Here is a 20,594-nt window from a genome sequence, read left to right as displayed (position 1 = left end):
AATATAATAATACAACATCCTGGGTTCCATTAGACTGAGTACCTGATCTGGAAGCTTAAATACTGGACCCACAAAACTGAACTGTTGGAACTTGACTTAGATCTGCTTCATAAAGATAAAATACTATTTACTGTATTTTTCTTACTTTTGAATATTTCTGTTGCTGCAGTGTTATGACATCACAACAGAAACAGCGTTTGCACTTTCAAAAGTTACGTATTGAGAACGCTTACAGTAATATAATCTGGATTTTGTAAAAGCCAGCACTAGTAAAATACCCGTTACTTGTTTGAACCAGCTGTGGTAAAGTTAAGAGCTTATAGTTCTTATAAGTGGTTTAACTACTAAAAAATGCCTCAAAAGATGAAAGTTGGAAAAAAGGAAGTGTTTTAAAGGGCATGTCTTAAGAATTTGCTGATGTAATTCCTGTGACCTTAACAAAACAGCTAACATGATTCTCTGTTTTTTTTTCTGTTTACTGTGTTGGTTTAGATCTCTTTCCCAATCGATTCACCCGCACTAAAAAAAGAGGAAGTTTGTGCTATGCTGAATGATAACCTTTTCAAATTAGAGGCTCCAGCTGTTATTTACAGAATCACATGATCATTTATAGAACACAACATATCTGCACTGTCTGCTCTTGGAGTGTGGGGTGTGGACAGATTCTTTTCCAAAGCTTTGTGCTGGGAAGGGTCGATGCTGTGTAATGGTGGGAGAGCTTTGCATTTATCACACTCTCTGAAGTTGACACTCCTCAAAAGTCTTATCCAGCAGAGCCTGTCAGTTAATTTGGTCCTTTAAAACTGTTTTCACAAGTCTTCAACATCTTTAACACACAATGTATTTTTTTTACAGATAGAACAATTGATCACTGATTCGATTTGGCTAAATCTTTAATCATTCTGTCTTTTTATAATTTTACTGTCTGTGAAGTATTACGTGTGATTTATCAATCAGTCATAAAGAGGTTTAATTAAATAATCGTGAATTGAGCCAGTCACTCTGTGGACTATGGTGTTTTTCAGTACATACAGTTTTCTTAGTTTTCTATCACAACTAAAAGCATTAGTCCAATTGCTTGCAGTGTTGGACCAAATGTGAGTTTGTCGAAAAAATTCCATCCCTTTATAGACAATCAAACACCCTGCTGTGTGATTTTCAGCTCTCTACAAAAAGTGTACTATTTGTCTTACTATTTAAGTTCACATTGGTATCTGTTTCAGCATAATAAATTGAGGAGATTTTGTTTCTTAGTACCAGCTGGTGAGATGTTTAGGTTGTCAGAGTCCTGATACCGCAGAATGCATTCCATTACTATGTTAACCATGTCCTCTTAATAAAGACCAAGGAATAATAAAGACAAAGACAAAGGAAATTAGAAGCTAAGCCCTATATACTAAGTGACTTCTTCATAGCATGTAAATCCGCAATTTCTTTTGTTTACTGGTTTCCAGCAAAAAAGCTTTACTTCCACCCTAGAGTTGAAAGAGTGCTAGTGACGTCTTTTGCTGTTAAATTTACAGTAGTATGTTGCTTTTTTTCCCCCTTTTTACAACCAACTCTAGGGCCTTAGATGTCAGACAAAGCAGTTCCTTTTTTTATTCTCTCTCCCCTCACTGGAGAGAGTGCTTCACTTTCGCACTCAGATAAGCAGAAAGCACTTGGGATTGAAGACACCCCATTAAAAGAGGAGCTTTCACTCAAGAAGAGAGAAACGTGTGTGCCTCTGGTAATGACCTCGGCTTTGTGTGTTTTCCTCTTTGCGTCAGAAGAAGTCAGAGTGCCTGTTAAGTTTGGAAGCCTATTCGGGAGAGCAGAAGAGACGCGTGTGCCAGTGCCTGAAGGAAAACATCGCCAAGCAGCTTCAGCACAGAGAAACACCTGCCGCAGGAGAAAAGGTAAGACACCACTTCTGTCTTCCTTGGGGCTCTGAGGTGAGAACGTGCCGATTACTGTCCTTAGCGTCAGAACTTTGAGCCCCGAGAGTTCTGCATCTGAAGGTACCTCAGATGTTTTGGGTTTCAAGATGCCTTCTCAATTATGCCACTTATCACCAAGGTTCAGTCCTGCCTTTCACAAAATGCTCTGCTGTATTATTATTTACCGCTGGTTTAAATAAGATGAACTAGATATATATTTCCTGATCATCGTCTCATGTGTCCTCAGGCAGATATTTGGTATTATATCCCTAAAATCAAGAATCCCAGGGCTGTTTGTGCTTCATCGTGAATAATGTGACATGAATTAGGTGGATGGGGATCACTGTTTCATACAGAAGTAATCCTTTATAAGATCTTTCGGGATCCCTTTTTTAAATATTTGAATGTCGGCTCTAGCTTGATATACACAACACACGAAATTAATTATAGTACAACATTACTTGCAAATCTTGTTAAACACAGACAGGGGGCTTCAGGAATTGCTAGAGCTGCTAAAGTTTTGCCTCCAGGTGATTAATCCCAGCACTAGCATGTTTGTTGCTTTCTTGCAGTTAAATGGGCACTTGGCTGTATTTTTCAGCCTTGTATATGCTTTCACTTGTATTTGTTATGCAGCTTTGAAGCGGTTTCCAACTCTGAAGCTCTGTTACAGATGCTGTCTTCCAATTCTCAAACCGTTGCACTAAAAGATGTAGGTTATAAACTTGATTTATACCTCTGAATCTCAACTTGTAATGCTGGTCCTTTCATCAGCTGTGGCCTGCAGTACTCAACTGAAGTATGTTTTTCTGTCCCTAAGTGTTTAAAAGCCCTGTGGTATTATATTACGCAGGGATGAAAATAGCTTCTCTTCTTTTCACATGATCCCAGCTCAGACAGTGCCTTTATTGAATGATACCACAACTCTTGAGAAATACATAGCCTACCTGATCACACATAGATGCATTTGTAAGGTTCTGTCTTTCAAAGCATGATCAATTAGAGTTTTCTTTGCTTTTTTGCACTTGAAAGTTTAGACCCACAGCAGGCCTTATACACATGTACCGTATCAGGGTGCTTTCTCTTTCTTTTTTCTCAGACTAACCTTTGTACGAGGATAAAATGTGAAAACTCTGTACTGCGGAGCTGAGATTTGACCCATTTAAAAATGAAAGGGAAAGCTGGGAGTATTTACAGTATCATTGTGAAGTCGGTGTCCTTAACTGTTTAATAACCTGAAGCAAAATTAACACAAAACCACTAAATGCAGAAAGTTCTGAGTACAAACGCGACGAGAAGCTGATGCACGTGACAAGAGTGTTCTAATAAAATCTTCAGGATTAACATGATTTCAGATGATAGTTTTATTTTTCACTTACAAGACAGAGCAATGTTATTCAGTGCTGCTTCCTAGGTGGTCCTTAATGCTCTTTGAGCATCACTAATATCAGTTTTTCTAAAGGGGAGGCTGCTGAATTCAGAGCTTTAACTACTGCATTACTTTTAGTAGTCTGTTGCGTGTGCTGTCCCACCACTGGGTGGGCTTAAGTATTGTGTACCTGAAGATGTATATTTGGCCAAACCTTCAGGATAAGTCCTGATTTACAGTACTCTGCACTGCTGAGGAAAAATAATGTGTCCTGTTGTGAAGGCATAAGACATCTCACTCCAGTTCCCCTTGAGTACTTCCTCTTATCATCTCCCCAGTGTCCTGGTATACAGTAAATGCCAAAGAATCAAGGATATATCTTTTTGCTCTTTATAGTTTCCACTGCTAACTTGGAGATCTGCTGTTAATTAGATGACTCATCTGTTTAGAAGTCTCTCCTAATGATAAGGAAGTCTCCAAAGCTTTTTTTTTTTAACTGACTGTCTAAATCTTGCTGTGAACTTTGAAAGATGTTTTTTTTCTTTTAATACTGCGCAGGAGTTCTATAAATTACAAGGGGTTTTCCATGGTAACTTGATGTTTGATTTTGCAATGTCTCCCAAACACAGTTGCAAATGTTAAGTGCTTTCTCCCAAGATGTAGCTGTGTGTAATAAATTGTAAGTAAATGGAACAAGAATAGTCTTTTAGGGGGAAATAAAAGAGCTTTTAGCTGTTAGGAGGAAGCTTACTAAGAAAACACAGAGTTACTTGGCTGGCATTTAATTCATGAATGATTGTGTTTGAAGCGACCTTAGCTGAGTTCAGCACGCAGCTTTGGCTGTGTGGACTATAATCTAAATCCAAATGTCACCAAGCAAACTTTCCCCCCAAAAAAAGGCTAGGCAATAGATACTACTGTAGACGAAAAGACCCTTTGACCTTCAAATGTTCATATTGTAGGAACAACCTGGACCTCTTTTTCTACTGTATCAATGCCTTTCCTAACGAGGTTCAACGAGGTTGACCTGCATGTTGTCGATAGAGTTCTTGCACGCTGGTGTAAGTTACAAATAGTCAGCGTTGTCATCTGTTTTCGCTTGATTTATTCTTACTTATTTCTGAGACGTACTGTAAACACCTCTCAGCTCAGCTTTTGAATTGGAGATCTGGAATCCCTTTATTGTGTGTTCGTTTTTCTTTTTCACCGCGATGTCAAAAACAGTTGCGATTTTACAAACCATGTAGAGTTTGCCTGTGGAGCCGCAATTTAAAATTCTAATTGCAACCGGATTTTTGTTAAGTGCAGGAAATGGGATGTTGTGTCTGTAGAGACTGAGGCTGGAGCACTGAGATTAGAGGCACTTACAGTACATTTTACAGTTTATTCTGTCAGAATTCTACTGACAGTTTGAAGTCGGAAGCACTAAAAACAGAATATTTTTTACTTTTATTAATTCATTCTAATAAGAAACAAGTATGGAAAACATTTGACTCTCTCTGTAGTCCATGAAACCAGAACAATATTTGCTGGTTTCTGCATCAAGTCCTCTCAGTGTATTAACAGAGGCAAATAAAGTTAAACTATCCTTTTCTAATGGCAGGACACATAAATCACACAGATTTACTCACAAAGCCCACAGTCATCACCTGGTCCTCAGTTAGTTGGTATTTGTACTCTGTAGTTATGTAGTTCCAGTAATGCCTACTGTTCACTGCATTTAATGATACAGTATACAGTATATGGAATCCATTCAGTGACCCACTGTATTTAAACATCAAGTATACTATTACTTAATTTTAATTATTATGGGTATAATGTTCCAATACAACCAAACAGTGTTCAACAGTATGGCACAGAGAAAAGCCAGTTCTCCGGGAGAACTTAAAAAATTAAATGGAATATGAAACAAGAAGGAATTAAAGCCACAGCTATAGAAACAAAACACCCAACACATTGAGAACATTTTTAATAATTGTGACTGCTACTGTATATATATATATGTCAAAAAACACAGCTCATGGCTTACAATGATATCAAAATCCTGTTTTGAGTGTTTTGAGAATATTTAACATCTTTATTACTAAGAATGTTAGCTGTAATACAGTTGTCAGGAGTCATACTGCAACAATGAGCAACGAGTGTCACCTGATAGAGTTCATTACTGTGTAACTGTATTGTGAAAGTGATCTCGCATTAGCCAGAAGAAATCCAAAACAAATTAGCTTCTGTGCACATTGACCAGAGGCTTTGTCTAAGCATTGCTAAAGTTTTTTAATACAGCACTATGGGCAGTGTGCTCTGTGCTGAAATACATCTACGTAAGCTGTTACATATAGCTTGTGTGCCAATGTTTAGTTTAAAGATCATAACTAATTGCTGATAAAAATGACCTTTCATTAATTAACTGTTGTATTAATACAGACCCCTAGGTCAGAGTGGCCTGATTAATCACCTTACTGGCTCTGATTTATGTTTTGCAGAGTAGCTTTAAAATAGAATTTCTAAAACGTAAGGAGTGTTTTATTTGGTCAGGACTGAAGGTATTTTTTGTGCAACGTTTCTAGATCCAAACTTGAGTAAATGGTAATGTCAAATTTTGATTTCTGTTTGTATGAGACAGAGAGTCTTTTAGAAACAAGCAAATGATTTCCAAGCCGAACTATTTAGTATTAGATTTAGTATTCATTACATTACAAGGGTTACCTGTGTAAACCTGTTCTGTCAGTTATTTTCAAATGCTGTTTTTATTTTGGCAATATTTGCAAACCCAACTAGAATGATAATTGGCAGCAGAGGATCTCATCAACGAGCTGTTCTTAACTCAGGTTGTGGTTTATACTCCTCATAGCCCTTTAGTCAGTTTTCCATTCAACTCTAATAAATCACATCAGTAATTGTCACTCTTCTATACTTCATCTGTTTGTTGTGCACTTCAGTTCTTTTCAGCAGGTGCTTTAAACAGTTGTTCAGAGATCAACAGAGTGAAACAAACTATCTTTGAGGTGATGCAGTTTTTACATTGAGATGATATGGAAATTGGAGACATACAATAATTATGTTTACATGGTACAGTAAATCTAGTAGTCGCTTAAAATGACAACATTAATTGTTTTAGAATTACTATAATCCACTTCTGTTGAAGGAATGTTTGGATGCAGATGCAAACATTGTAGAATTGGCTAACTGTATCCATTGGTTATTTCTCGAGAACTGAGTCTGATTAGGATGAACTAGGATGAACAATCATAGAACTTCAAGCTTCCCTTCACCAATACAAGGCTTTAGCTTAAATAAAGTGAATAATCTTGTTTCAGATAAAGGGTCAGTAGCTACAGTGCCTTGAGAACATACAATAAACATCCTTACAGCGATGTCCCAAACAAGAAATGTATACACAATTTTTAACCACATTTTTTTATTGATTAATTTTTTATCAACACTGGAATACTGAAACTGAAAGCTTTAATAGGTGAAACATCAACAAAAACTACAAAGACAAAGCAAATAGTAAAATACAGACAGCTTTATGTGCCGCAGAGTTATGCAGTAGTCGTGAAACGCTGTAGAGGTGCTGTACCACAGTGTTAAACCTTATACTGTAGTTCTGCTTAAAGTTAGAAAGTAATTTTCACATTCCAAATAATGCGACTTTAATTTCTACCATCCACACTGGTTAAGTTCGTGGTTTACTGACATGCTTGTAATTATACTTAGAGCTCATTTTCCACACACATTTAAGCACATGTATCCAAAATATGCTAACAACAATTTAAGCTAGCTTGATGTACATGATGGATCTCATTCACTAAAAGACATTTCCATTAATATTGCCTGGAGAAGCAACCCTGTGTGCAAATATTAAATAGTTTGTCCTGTATTGGCTAAGCTAATGAACATAATTAACGCAAGGTAAATGAGCAATTTACATGCTGCTGTTACATGGCAAACAGCACAGTGTTTAGAGACAGCAAGGGTACATAAGGACACTTGAAGGTAGCACAATGTAGGTGCTTAACCAGAAATAGCGCTCTAACATCCTTTCTTTAGTGAGGACTGGTGATATTGTCATTTATGCTTTCTCAATGCTTGTATGATCAGTAAAAATCCTGCAACTTCCTGAAAAATACAGTATAATTAGGGCTTCTATTTTAACCAATATACAGTATACCAACAAAACTATACTAATGCAAAACACAAAAGACACCAGATAAGGGTGTACACCTTACCTTGCCTTTGTCTTTTTTACACAGATGTATTACAGACAACTACTTCCAAACTATATTTCTATATTAACAGCATTGCTAAAATATTGTAGTATTGTGAATGTTTTTAAACCCACTCCGATATTGTCCACTCTGAGTTGACCTAAATGCATTACTTCCTGATCAGAACATATCATGTGGAGTTACGTAACATTAGAAAAATACAAAAGTCAAGTATTTGTCCATAAGATAAGAGGGCACGCTGTATGGGCAATCTAGCCCTCCGAGACTCAAAAAAAAAGTTTCTTCACCTTTTCAATGTAGGACATTCGCATACAGTATTTGCTTCTTCTGTGGTGGATTTATTCCACAGTAGGAATATCTTTTCCAGAATATGGTGACCAAAATGGTACATTTTATTCAACATGAAGCACTATTAGTGTGTTATACAGTTTTAACAGTATTTTAACATTTAGTTCTACTGTTTTAATGACATATCCTAACATTTGTTTGCTTTTACAATTTTGTCCCCAAATAATTGCACAGATATTAATGATGTGTCTTCATAAATATGAATAGAGCCTCGTAGCTCAGTGTTTCTACTCTGTACTTATTTTATTTTAAATGTGTATTTAGTTTGTTTTTATTGCCTGCAAGCAAAACCCTGCACATATCTACATTCTTGTGATTTTCCAGATGTTTGCCCAGTCTTGAATCTAATCTAAAAATTCATTCATTGCATTTGCATTTTCTACAGTGTTTGCCATTCCTTTTGTGTCATCAGCATATTTGCCTGTTACTAGCTGTGCAGAGTCTAGATCGTTGATATGGTACATTTTCTAAATTAGAAAGAACTGTGGTCCCTTGTGGTACTCCACTAATTACCCAATGTACAGTAAGCATTTGCTCCTTACTGTATCTATTTTATCTACAGTATATTAGTCAGTTCTCAATCCAGACTTTTTCCTGACTACCTATTGTCTGCACTGGTAAGCAAGGTGTTTAGGCAAGACCTACCTTTTTCAAATCCATATGGACAATTTCCTAGTACTGTATCTAGGTTTCACAAGGGTGATCCTCTAATCTAGTTCTAATTATTTTAATAGACATACAAGTATCTGGTAAGTCTAATTTCTTGTGTGTAATAGAAATCAGGCTTATTGATTTAAAATAATTTGGTCTGAGGCACTATTTTTAAGGATGGACACTATATTAGCAATTTTCCAGTCTTTTGGTAGTACACCTATCTTGAGAAGCTCGTGGACGAGTTGCATTAATGGTTTATGAATTACATCTCTTGCTTCTGGAAGTACAATTGATATATTACCAGCAGGGATACCATCAGATATGGATCCGAAATTGATATTTATGAATCTTGAGTGCTTTTAGTACCCACTTACTATATATTAATACTGTTTTATACAGAATGTTATCCTTTTGCTGTCTGTTAATAACTTTTATAACATTTGTGAACATAACATTTATGAACACCTCAGTGAAATACTCATTTAGTACATCAGCCATTTCCATTTCATTGTTTAGATGTTTCTCATTATTGTCCCAGATATATTTCATACCTACTGTAACATTATATTTGTTGTTGTAATACTAAAACAACTTATTTTACACTACATTCCAATATTCGTTTCAATTTCTCTCTTGGCCTTTAAAAAAATATTTTCTTGTGCTTTCAATTCATTCTACAAATCAATTGAATGAATATCTTGGTCTGTATATTAACTATATGGCAATAGGATTCTAGGAGGACAGTTGTGACGTATTTAGAAAACACAAGAAAACTTGCTTAGATTACTTGTCTTTGAACAGCAACAATAGATACATACTGTACCACATTATGAAGTATATTTAAATTTTAATACGTTTTTGATCAAGTTTCTCAAAAAGATTAACTCTCAAACTTCAGTCAATAGGTATTAAAGTTACTACATGTCTTTAGTATCTACAGTATGAAAAGCTTTCTGTATTTTTTACACTTATGGATACAGTGTGTTTGTCAGTATTAATGTTTAACAGCTTTGAGAATAGTTCCATTAGTTTTCAGAGTTTAGGTGTGACTAGCCTAACAATTTATTCTAGGACTGAACTTCCAGGTTTCTTTTCTGCTTATGCGCCCTGCTCTAATTATTCAGATTTAACGAGATAGAAGCTAGCACTGCAGAATTTAAAATTTCCTGGTCTAATGGGAAAGTAGTCTCACTTTCGAGAACCTGCCCTGGTTAATTGAATTGTCGGTAGTGTTGTCAGCACAGGTCCCATGAGAAAAGCCAAACTGACAAATGTTGCACCAATAATGAATTCTGTGGTTTCTGTCAACGCTAGACAAGCAGCTGTCTCCCACCTATTAAGAAAAAAAGCAAAGGAGGCTTATGTACCTATAAAAAAACAATCAATAACAGTTTACAGATAAAGGGATAATTTTTTATGAGCTATTGCTGTAGCAATAAAAGTTGAGCTGCAAAGCAACACATATAGTGGGAAGTTTAAGACCAGAGTTGGAACTACATGATTAAAATAGTTAATCAGTAATTGCAAAAGGGGAAGAGGATAGAGAAATTGACTGAAAAGACTTCCACGACATATTCTGTGCAGATGAATGATGTATAATAAAACATGTCTGTCATACATTAGCCACCACGCATTTAAATAGTCCTTTGAGATGGTAATTGGGAAGTAAAATGCTGAGTGTAACTGTAGATGGTATTGATAATATTTATGAGATATTCCTACCGATCTGCTCTCTGTGTGTTTTTTAAAATAGTCTTGAGGCTGCACTCCAGATGGGCATTGATTATGATGTGCAGGAACACAGTTAATGAATGCAAGCAACCCAAAGCCACAGACAAAATTAAAATGAAAAAGAACAATCTTTATATTGATCAAGGATATAAAATGGAACTGATGCATTTCCTCACTTTGATGTTCTGTTTTTAAATTGTCAAAACCTTTTAACGGTTTACACCGTCTTTTATTTACCTTTGGGCTAGTTTTCTAGGATGCACAGAATTAATGTACAATGTATCTGATGCACAATGGTATATTGAAGCAGATCCTTGGGAAAATGCCACAGTGGTTGAAAAGGTGAAGATAAATGATTGATATTGGTAGCGATTCTGCTGCTTCAATATGTGAACTCAGGGACTGAGATTATTTTTTTTATAACATTTTAGTTTAGGTGCGGCAAATAATACTTAAATATCAATAAGCTATTCACACCCAGAAGAGCATTAAAAAGCAAATCCACTACACTACAGAAGTCGTAGACATTTTGCTTTGTTCTTCTCATTTGACTCAGGTTTTCCTGAACTACTGTTCTGTGATGGTCATCTGAAATGTTGCTCATCTGTTGTTAAGACAACAGCCCTGATTGCAGTGCAAAACATAACCTTTTAGCTTTATAAATATAGAGAAAAAAAGTAATGTTAGTGATAATAAACATGTTACAATGAGTCAGTTTGATTTACGGTATTAGTAAATGCAATGCATAAGCCACAGTAATACTTCCTATCAGCTACTCATTGAATATCTTAAGGTGTGGGTGGAAATTCTGCTCAATGTGAATTAAATTGTGGTTGGCTTAATTAAATGAATGGGTGTTTTCAATAGCAGTCAAATATATTATATATATATATAATAGTATAGAATACTAGTTAAGGCTTTGAGTAATTTTTGATGCTTATAGCAGACATATATACATATAAACTTTTGATCTGATTTTGCCTAAAATGTCTAAGATGTTTGAACTGCCTTGCAAAAGTATTTACCCCCTTCCAATGATCTTCAATATTTACTGAATTACAAATGATATATACACATAATTTTACACATTTTGGAGTAAACACACCTATGTGGGTGAAAGACGTTAAATATCTACAAAATTACAAAAAAAAATCCAAAAAAAAAGATGCTGATTGTACAGTATAAGAATTCATCTTTTGGTCTAGTATTCCACTTTTTTTTATAAGTTAAGAAGTTATACATTTTTATAATAATAAAGATGGTTATGTTGACAAATCATTTAAAACTTCTAAACAATGTGGGGAAGAAATAAAAAGCAAACCAAATGTTAGGATATATCGTCAGAAGCGTAAAATCTAAATCGAGAGATGTCATGAAGTCAAATAGTTTGATCTGCTAGTAAGACTGGTAGACTATTGTCTACAATTTTGGTCACTAGAAAGATATTGTTGCTCTGGAATAATTTCAGATAAGAGCAACCAGATACAGTCCAGAGTTTAAGGGAATGCCCTACTCTTACAGGCAGAAGGAACTGAACCTTTTCAGTCTTGAACAGCAAACAGTATGAGGGGACCTGATCCAAGTATTCAAAATTCACAATGGCATCAACAAACTCCCATCAGATTTCTTCAGAAATAACAGTGAAATGCAAAACAAGAGGACACAAGTATAAACTACAGGGATGTACATTTAAAACTGGGATTACTAGACACTTCTTCACCCAAAGAATTATTTTAGTGGAGTCTGGAACAAGCTTCCCAGCTATCCCATCCTTAGTTCCTTGGATCAATTAGCTACTAACTACCAAATGAGATTGATGGAGCAAACTACCTTCTCTCATTTGTAACTGTTCATATGCTTTTACATTCTTCTGAGTTATCATGATGTTCGGGACCTGTACCCATATACTGTATCTCACCATGTGTAGGTACTGTATCATACACATCACCATTCTTTCTAATAAATCAAGGAGTGCCTGATACATTGCATCAAATTTCTGGTAAGCTTTCTAGCTTTGCAGGACCAAAACAGTGATACCGTTTCATACTATAAATTACAGACCAAATTTATAATTAAATAACCAAATGAAACTGAAGGAAGTCCTTTTTAAGTGAATTGTCTGACATACATGTGACCTGTTTCTTCAGTATATATATATTCATTCTCAACCCCCCTGTGTGGAGTTTTATGAAACCAATTGCTCTTGGTCACAAAGTTGAGAGTTGTTCATCATTACAGAAGGGTGGTTTTCCTAATTCCTCTGTCCAGCTTCTAAAGGAACTGTGACCTCTCTCACACGCCTTTCTCTGAGGCCTTGACAGACTGTAAGCCTCTGTGAACAGAAATTGAACAGGTCTGTAACCAGGGATTCCTCCCTGACCTGATAAAACTGCTTGCAACCTTTAGCCAGACTGTCAGCTAATTCACAATCTCCACAACAAAGTTAGCTTTAATTCATTTGCCGTTGTATGTCTTAAAATTTGTCAGAGTTGGCCAAGTTCAGGAGAACATGTTCTGACCACTATAACCTCTACAGTTTGGCTCTGTGACCAAACACTGACATTTACAATAACTGAACACTAATGTTTTTCTAAGTCTCGGTTTTACTAACTTTAGAACTGCTCTACATAAGTATCTACAGCAATATCCATTACATTTTTTTTTTTTTAATTCTAGATGGTCTAGTGTCATGTAGAGAATGTGATCCTGCTTTACTTCTTGTGCTTTCTGGATAGACTCTGGATTGCCGTTACCCTTACTAGGAATAAGGGGTGTTCTGATGATGGATGGATGGATAAATAACTCTGACGTCAAAGACCTGTAAACACAAATGATGGAAAATGTCAAAATATTCCAAAGTTCAGCTTTCTGAAAATAGCCCCTAATAGTTTCAGACTATATTCTGACAATTCACTCCTTCATACTCGGTTAGGGTAATTGAATTTATATTACAGCTAAAACTGCATAGTACTCATTATTTGACTGTACTGAACAAGCGTCCCATTCCGCTGTCAGCCCCTGAGGTCCAGAAGCCAGAGCTGAGGGAGATAATCTTGTGGCCTATTAGCAGTCTTTCAGTTTTGACCTCTGTCCTCCATCCTTCAAGACACTCTTCTTTCTTTCACAGTCTGGGATTGCTCATCCCTCATTTCGGCTCTCAGCCATCCCTCACTACCTTACTGCCAGTGCTTTGATGGTTAGTGGCCCATAGCCCTCATGTTTTCAGGCAATAAACAAGCTGGAAACATTGCTCCCTGGTGACCCACCCTGTCTGTGGTCCATCCACCCAGTTTTCTCGTTATCACGGAATTATTCATTTGTGTGCAAACAAAACTGTTATGAGTGATGTCGATTTTTAGGCACTTTTCCCCGCAGACATCACCCCTTCTAGATTCTGATTCAGAGCGTTGCTTTAATGGCTGCCCTGCAGCAGAGCTACCCCTGAAAAGTACCACCATTTCACCTTCTTTCTCTTCTTCAATCAATTATTTTTGTTGCTTTCTCAGCTGTCTGGCTGCTTTGAATTTGACCAGAATTCTCATGGGAAAATAGAAATGTACCATTTTTATTTCATTAAATATCAGCGAAGCGTGTGAATCCAAAATTACAATGCGCAACAATGTTGGGGCTTAAAACCGAAACATCAAAAGCCAGACGACTAACAAACTTTCATTCTTAAATAATAATTTAATAGCTTTTTCCAAGGAACTGCCTGGATGAGATCCTCAGTTTACGTAGCCACAAAAAACACATAAATTATCCAGGCTGAATGGCCCTTTCTTGTTAGTAAACATTCATAGATCCTTGTGAACTTAGTTTACAGGAAGAGGGCTAAATTGATATTACTCTCATATTAGTATCACAGAACCCTGTGCAAAAGACATCACCAGCTACATTTATTTTGATTAGTGCTCCTGTCCCTCCTCCAGAAACACACCAGTGTGGAGTGCAAAAGTCTCCAGGCCTCATGTCTGAGGATATATTTAACCCCTTTAAAATCTTTGCAGCTCAGGGTGAACTACCTCTTTATGGTCAACGTGATTGACTGGGTAGCTCAACGTACTGTAGCGACGCAATTTAAATCATCTAGAAGTGGGTTTCCAATCCCAAGGACAGAGTTAACAACATTGATATGCTGCTAAGAATGCTAAGGAAATTCAAATTTCAAAACAGCTCTTTCTTTGCCTGAACTGATTTTGCTTTGTCAGGGCTGTCACTTTGAAGCTGTAAAAATTGAAAATGCTGGCAAGCGCTGAGCACCACAGTTCTGTCAGTTGTAGACGCTCAGAATAATCTCATAATCCCAGACTGCTGAGCCAGTCCTATTTCCCTTTCTCTCGACATGTATGAAAAGTCTTACTCAGTAGTAATTCCTGAACAGTTTTCCTTTCTTTATTGCACCGGTGACATTACACACACGTCTTGATTTTACTGTGACATAACTCAGTGTTTGACGTGCGTGGTGAGGGGGTGATGAGTTAAGTAACTATTTCCAGCTTGATTAATGACCCCCCAATGTCTATATAAATCTTGGAACTTCTTAACTGGCTGTCTACAATAATGTTTAGCCAGATTTAAAACCTGTTATGCACCAGCTGTACATCTGCATTATTATAAAATTCAGTTTGCTCTGCAGAAGTGAAAAGTATTCTTAGAAACCTACTGTGGCAACAACATGGTACATTTTTTTATTAACAAAACTTGCAGTGACAAACTCTAGTTTTACATCCCCTTCAGTGCAGGTCCTTCCTCATCACCGTGAAATATTCCTTGAAGATGCACGCAATTTAGCTGAATTCAGACATATTTAAAATGATACTATTATGTATACTGATCTGTCTCATTGTGTATTACACATTTGAATAGCACTGGGTTCTCATGTCTGTTTTTGTTCCAGCACACACTGGAGAAGCTCATATATTTCTATAGCTTCTGGAAGGAGATTCTGCCTCTGTTGGCCTCTGGTTCCCAGAGAAAAATGGAAAGCTTATTTCCTCTTGCCGTTATGACAGCACGTTTGATCTTCTTTATATCCAGAATTCATCAGTGCAATCTGATTAATCATTTTATATTTAGCTCTTGCAAGTTAAATCTATGACGTTTAGGCTCTGTGGAACTGTACTTCCCTTTTCAACTATGTTATGATGTTCCCCTTGATACAGTGTGTATATTTCAGCTGCCACATTGATTTATTTCCCATTTATCCTGCTCGATATTTTTACGATAAGACTGCTAATACAAAAATAATATGTTTTAAGAAGATGCTTCTTGTGCTCATTTTTCAAGCTAGTTCCAATCATCATCATGAAAGGGCTTTCAAAAGATGTTAGTGAACTCTTTATGAACTTTGTTACTATAAAAAGCTCTTCTAGCAACTGTTTTGGATCATTACTGTGATTCTCTTGAAAGTGAGCACTTGTACCATAATTCTCACAGAGGTGTGCTTTTGTGGAACGTTTACAAGCCCTTTGATAAATGGACCCCTTCTCTGAAAGGGAAAAGAACAGAAAGTCTGTTTTCCATTCCAGGTGGGCCCCGGGGCTTGTGTCCTACTTTGTGGGGTACACTTGAAGGGGCAGGGTAACAGGGTTATATACAGGTTGTATACAGTACATCAGTTCCAATGGGAGGGGGATAGTGCAGAAAGCACACACCCCAACAGAATCACAACCGAACCCATGGCACCTGTGGCTGATTAAAGCTAGGACATTAGTGCCAGAATTGAAGTTTGACCGGAGGCAAGTAAAGGTATTAAAATGCTTTCACTGGCCTTCAATATGCAACAGGCACAGATGATATGTATAATACCTTTTTCCATCAAGTTTTGTCAGAACTGATGGGATGATCTTGTTTTTTTAACTGAGTTACCATTACCTCCTGTACAACAGTGATCCTATTGCTTCTTGCATCTTTTTAGGTTCAATGACATCTTTCATTTATTTATTTTCTTTCCTGTTTTTCTTAATGCTATCACATGAGTGAGAAGGTTTGAAGATCGATGGCTTTACTCCACTATCTTCATCTAAGCTGCTCTGCTTTGCACCTGATGAACCTAATCTGCTGACGTTTGCAAGCTGTTGAAGCTGGGATGACAGTGCTTAGAATGGGCTACATCATCATGGCTGGTCACAACGCTGTCAGAGTCAATCTGGCAAGAATTGGTCTCCTGGACTGGTGAAGCTTCCAATGGGTCCACATTCAAGATGGACTAATGGTGGTCTAGAACATGACACAGACAGAGTGGATATACACAGCTCATCCAGACACATAGCTTATTTAGTCTTGGATGGTTTGTACCAGGTGAAGATGCAGTCTGCCACTAGCATACTATAAAAGCAATCATTCCTTTGTGCATTGAGTTGTTTTCCTGTGAACATCCAGAATGAGTTATTTTGATTATCAACTCATTGCAGCCAGCTTGAGTCATTGAAAATACATTGCATCAGACCCAGTGACAAAAACCCTTGTAGATTACTTTTTACAAAGACAAAATGTAGAGGCCCCAGTTTTTTAGGGTTAGCCGTGATTGGTAAATTAAAAGGCTTAAGTAAACCTGTTTAGTCAGAAACAAGAGATTAGCCAATTTGTTCCAGGTAGGTACAGTAGCTGCGTCAGCATGCGTGGTCTGCAAAGGACCAAGTAATAGGGTTATTCCATGCTGAAAAGAGAAGAGAGAAAACATAACGTTTCGGTGCCTGAAGAAGGCTTCACAGCCGAAACGTTATGTTTTCTCTCTTCTCTTTTCAGCATGGAATAAACCTTTTACTTTGTCCTCAGCCAAATTATGCTGAAGAAAGCTGTTCTTTCTCTTTAGGAATTTTAAATGCTATCTCAGTTTCACAACTGACAGCTATGCATAATTTTCCAATTAGGTAAATGTGTATTAAATGAAAGTGGAATAAGGCATTGACTATCGTAATTGGCACTAATTAATTGTTTGCTATTAGCAGCAGTAATTATTTTCACTACACAGTGCTGTAACACAACACTTAACAAAAGTAGAAAATGAGTCCCTTTGTTCATTTCTGTTCTAATGAAATTTTGTTGGAGTTATTTGGGAGATACACAGCTGCAAAGAAAAGATTTTAAACCTTCACTAAAGTGAGGATGGAACAGAATGTGTGCAACTTTTCCTGTGTAAAAAATATCCTTGTCAGGTGGCTTGTCTTTTATATTTCTTACATTGTTTTTTGTTCTGTGAAACTCTTTGCTTCTATTCGTACATTTTAATAACTTAGATGTTTCATTTTCTGCTTCACTTGCCCTCCTTGCCACTAACCACTGCTACATTCTACAAGTTCCTTTTTGAAAAATTAATGTCTCATAAAGAACAACAAACACACAGAAGGGATGCGTTCTTACCAGGCATTTTTTTCACCCCAGCTCTTTCAAAGATGATATGTTCATCAGGGAAGTGAACAGATCTTTGCTGTTGCTTTGCACCTGATGGACCTAATCTGCTGTCCTGTCTTCAATACTGTGAAGACAGGACAGTTTCCTGTTACCTACAGGAAACAGGAAAGAGCACCAAACTGTCTGGCCATAAACTAGAGAGAAATCTGGTATGATGTAAAGTATATTCAACATGGCTGGCAGGGTCTTTTTCAGTAATGGAAAGAGATCGCAACGCACACCCGAACACAATGAAGCTGATCGCTCAATAGATTATGCAGCAAAATGAAAGCCAAAGTTAGAAATTCCATTCTCTAGATTTGAATTGCAATATTTTTTTACTAAAAGCATGATTAATTTCCTTTTTGTAACACAGCTGACTTGATGTGCCGTCCAAATGACTAGGCAGAGCTTTGAAAAAACATTCACTTAATTACAAACCCTGTACTGTGGACAATAAACACAACAATCTGTCATTAGGATCCATACAGACCAAAGCACAGTGTGGATATTTCCAAATCTTTGCATAGCTGTTCACTCTGGCTTAATGTGTTTGTCTATCAGTCTATTTCCTATGGAGCAGTTTCCGTACAGTATGTCAATAGTTGTGTGAAACAAATCTGCAGAAAAACATTGTGTGGGCCATTCAAGGAAACAGATCCTTTAGGACATTACAATGTTAACATGCTTACCAGATCAGCAGTGAGTTCTTACATGGAAAGCTATTTACATTTCCATGTTTCCTTTTCAGATTACTTGGAAACTCTCATGAAGGGATCATTGAATGACAGTGAACCTGCAATACACACAATGTTAATTTTTGTGACTAATTCAGCATTGCAAATTAAATATAACTTGATTTTATTTTGAGAGAGAACTGCTTAAGTTCTGCTAAGTGCACATTAGGGAAAAAGTGTTAGTTGTATTTCGGTAGTACTGTACATTTGGTTGTGTCAGAAGTGAGGGAGTACAATACTTTGTCCCAGTGGAAATCTCTTAAGAAGCTGAACGCCTTCTTCTGGGAAGCATTAATGAGGATCAAATAAGCATTTATAAGCAATCACACATATATCAATACCAAATAAAGGTGGTCTACATTGGTATGTAACCTATCTTATGACAAGGAAGGCCCTCCTGCTCTTTGACATACTGTTCTAGTAAACGGAGGTACAGTACTTGCCTTAGGCATACCATACAGTAAAAAGTGGCTGTGGTAAAGTGTATTTAATTTTCCGTCTCCTTATTTGAGCAGCAATAATATTAGGTACTATCTGGTTCATAATCCTTGTAATTTGGGGCTAAAGCAGCTCACCATGGAAGATGTCCACAGAGATTTAGAGTTCACCGTTTGCTCCTGCTGAGTCTGGGATTGTTCGCACCTCTTTGTTGTATAACAGACCTGTTTCTATTTTTGGAAAAGTCAGCCGCCACTTCTAGTGCGGACCCAATTCACAAAGCTCCTATTCATTGATTTCTTTCACCCTGAAAGACTGCAGTATTTCCAGGAAAACCATTTCCAATCCAAATCTTTTGCTATGGGTTTGACTTGTTCATTAGAATGTAAGATATGTACTTGATACAGAAACTAAATATAATATAGTGATTGACCTGATTGTCCCAAATCAGGCATTTAAGGTTTACTTTCTGGATTTTCTATCCTACAAATGCTTTGAATTTGTGAGACCCTGTCTGGAAAAGCAATAAAGATAAAGTTGGCTATGGGTCATTCAGAGCTCTGTTTATAGCTTGTCAGTAAGATTAATAACTGGTGCTGAGAATCAGTCTCAAAGACCCATGCTTTGGGAGAGCAGTTCATACATTATATATCAGTGTCTTTACTTAATCTCCTCCTACGGTGTTAACAGCGTTCTCTAAATTACATAATATTTAGTGTAATTGTGACAATAACTCGTGCTCAAACGTTTCTGTTAAAAGTCTTGGGAAGCTGTAAATTTAGCACTTATTTCTTTGAAAGGACACTTAACCTAGATGTCTAGAGTTTAATACAGAAGATGTACAGTATGCATTTTATGCACGTACAGTTTTTACCTTGGACAACCTCTTTTAAAGAATAACGCACTTTAAAAAATGAATGTGGCTATTTTCTCCTGTCCATCACCGGGACATGGGATCAATTTCTGATGAAAAAATAGGAGTGTGCTTCTGCTGTTATAAAGCGCTGCTTAGTTAGAGCCGCAAAATTGAGCAAGGGAATTTCTCCACAGTGCAAGGCACCCGTGAAACACAAATGTCATCTCAGGGATGAGAGATAATTGTGATGTATAGTCTCGCTTGTAAACTTAGAAAGGCTTTCTTGTTTTTCTGAACTGCAGCTGTAGCTGCCTATATATTATTGTTGAACCTAATTAATGCGGTATCATTTTTCATTCTATACTGTAAAATACACTTGCAGACGTGTTGTGGAAAAATTCCAGTTTGTAGAAACTGTAAAGACCTATGCTACTTCTAATCTTCGATATTGAGTGTGCTCAGGCAATAAAATAGTATTTCAGATTTCTTCTTTCTTGCATACTTTCTTGCACGCTTTGGCTTTTGTACTGTAGGTAGATCACACAGAAATATGAACATAAAAAGTCAAATATGCAGTCATTGAATTTTAAAACTACAGAATGCTTTAAATATGTTCAAAAATGCCCTTTAAGTGTATCAGAGCTTCAGATGTTCTCCTGTACCGTGTCACATTACGCTGTGAATAAGTGACTGGTATAACTACAAATGTTCCTTATTCTAGCACTGTGCTGTTATTTCTCAGATGTCATAAAAACATGCAAATTATACTCATGCAGATAACAGGAAACAAAATGTATTTCCTACATGTCTCCTGTACGTGGAAGCTTTACCTTTGATGCATTATCTATCTACAGCCCCATGCAGAAAGAAAAAAAGAATTTGCATTTGTCAAACACAATCGAATGAGTAGTGTTTGGCACA

At 36.7% G+C, this 20,594-nt stretch overlaps 1 protein-coding gene across 4 annotated transcripts in view; it reads left to right on the top strand.

Annotated features, from left to right (window-relative positions):
- rgs3a (regulator of G protein signaling 3a) overlaps positions 1–20,594 on the top strand; it is a 220,316-nt gene that overhangs the window by 120,768 nt on the left and 78,954 nt on the right. For 2 of the 4 annotated variants that reach the window (XM_088614600.1, XM_088614601.1), the window contains one exon: positions 1,770–1,898. In XM_088614600.1, coding sequence (XP_088470726.1) covers positions 1,770–1,898 — 129 coding nt within the window. The remainder of the gene's footprint in view (positions 1–1,769; positions 1,899–20,594) is intronic. The other 2 variants (XM_088614599.1, XM_088614602.1) reach the window with 1 other exon arrangement.

Source organism: Lepisosteus platostomus, chromosome 21 (assembly GCF_059453375.1).
Source record: "Lepisosteus platostomus isolate fLepPlt1 chromosome 21, fLepPlt1.hap1, whole genome shotgun sequence".
Taxonomy (NCBI): domain Eukaryota; kingdom Metazoa; phylum Chordata; class Actinopteri; order Semionotiformes; family Lepisosteidae; genus Lepisosteus; species Lepisosteus platostomus.
Note: the sequence above shows the minus strand (reverse complement) of the source record. Positions and strands in the feature narration are given on the sequence as shown.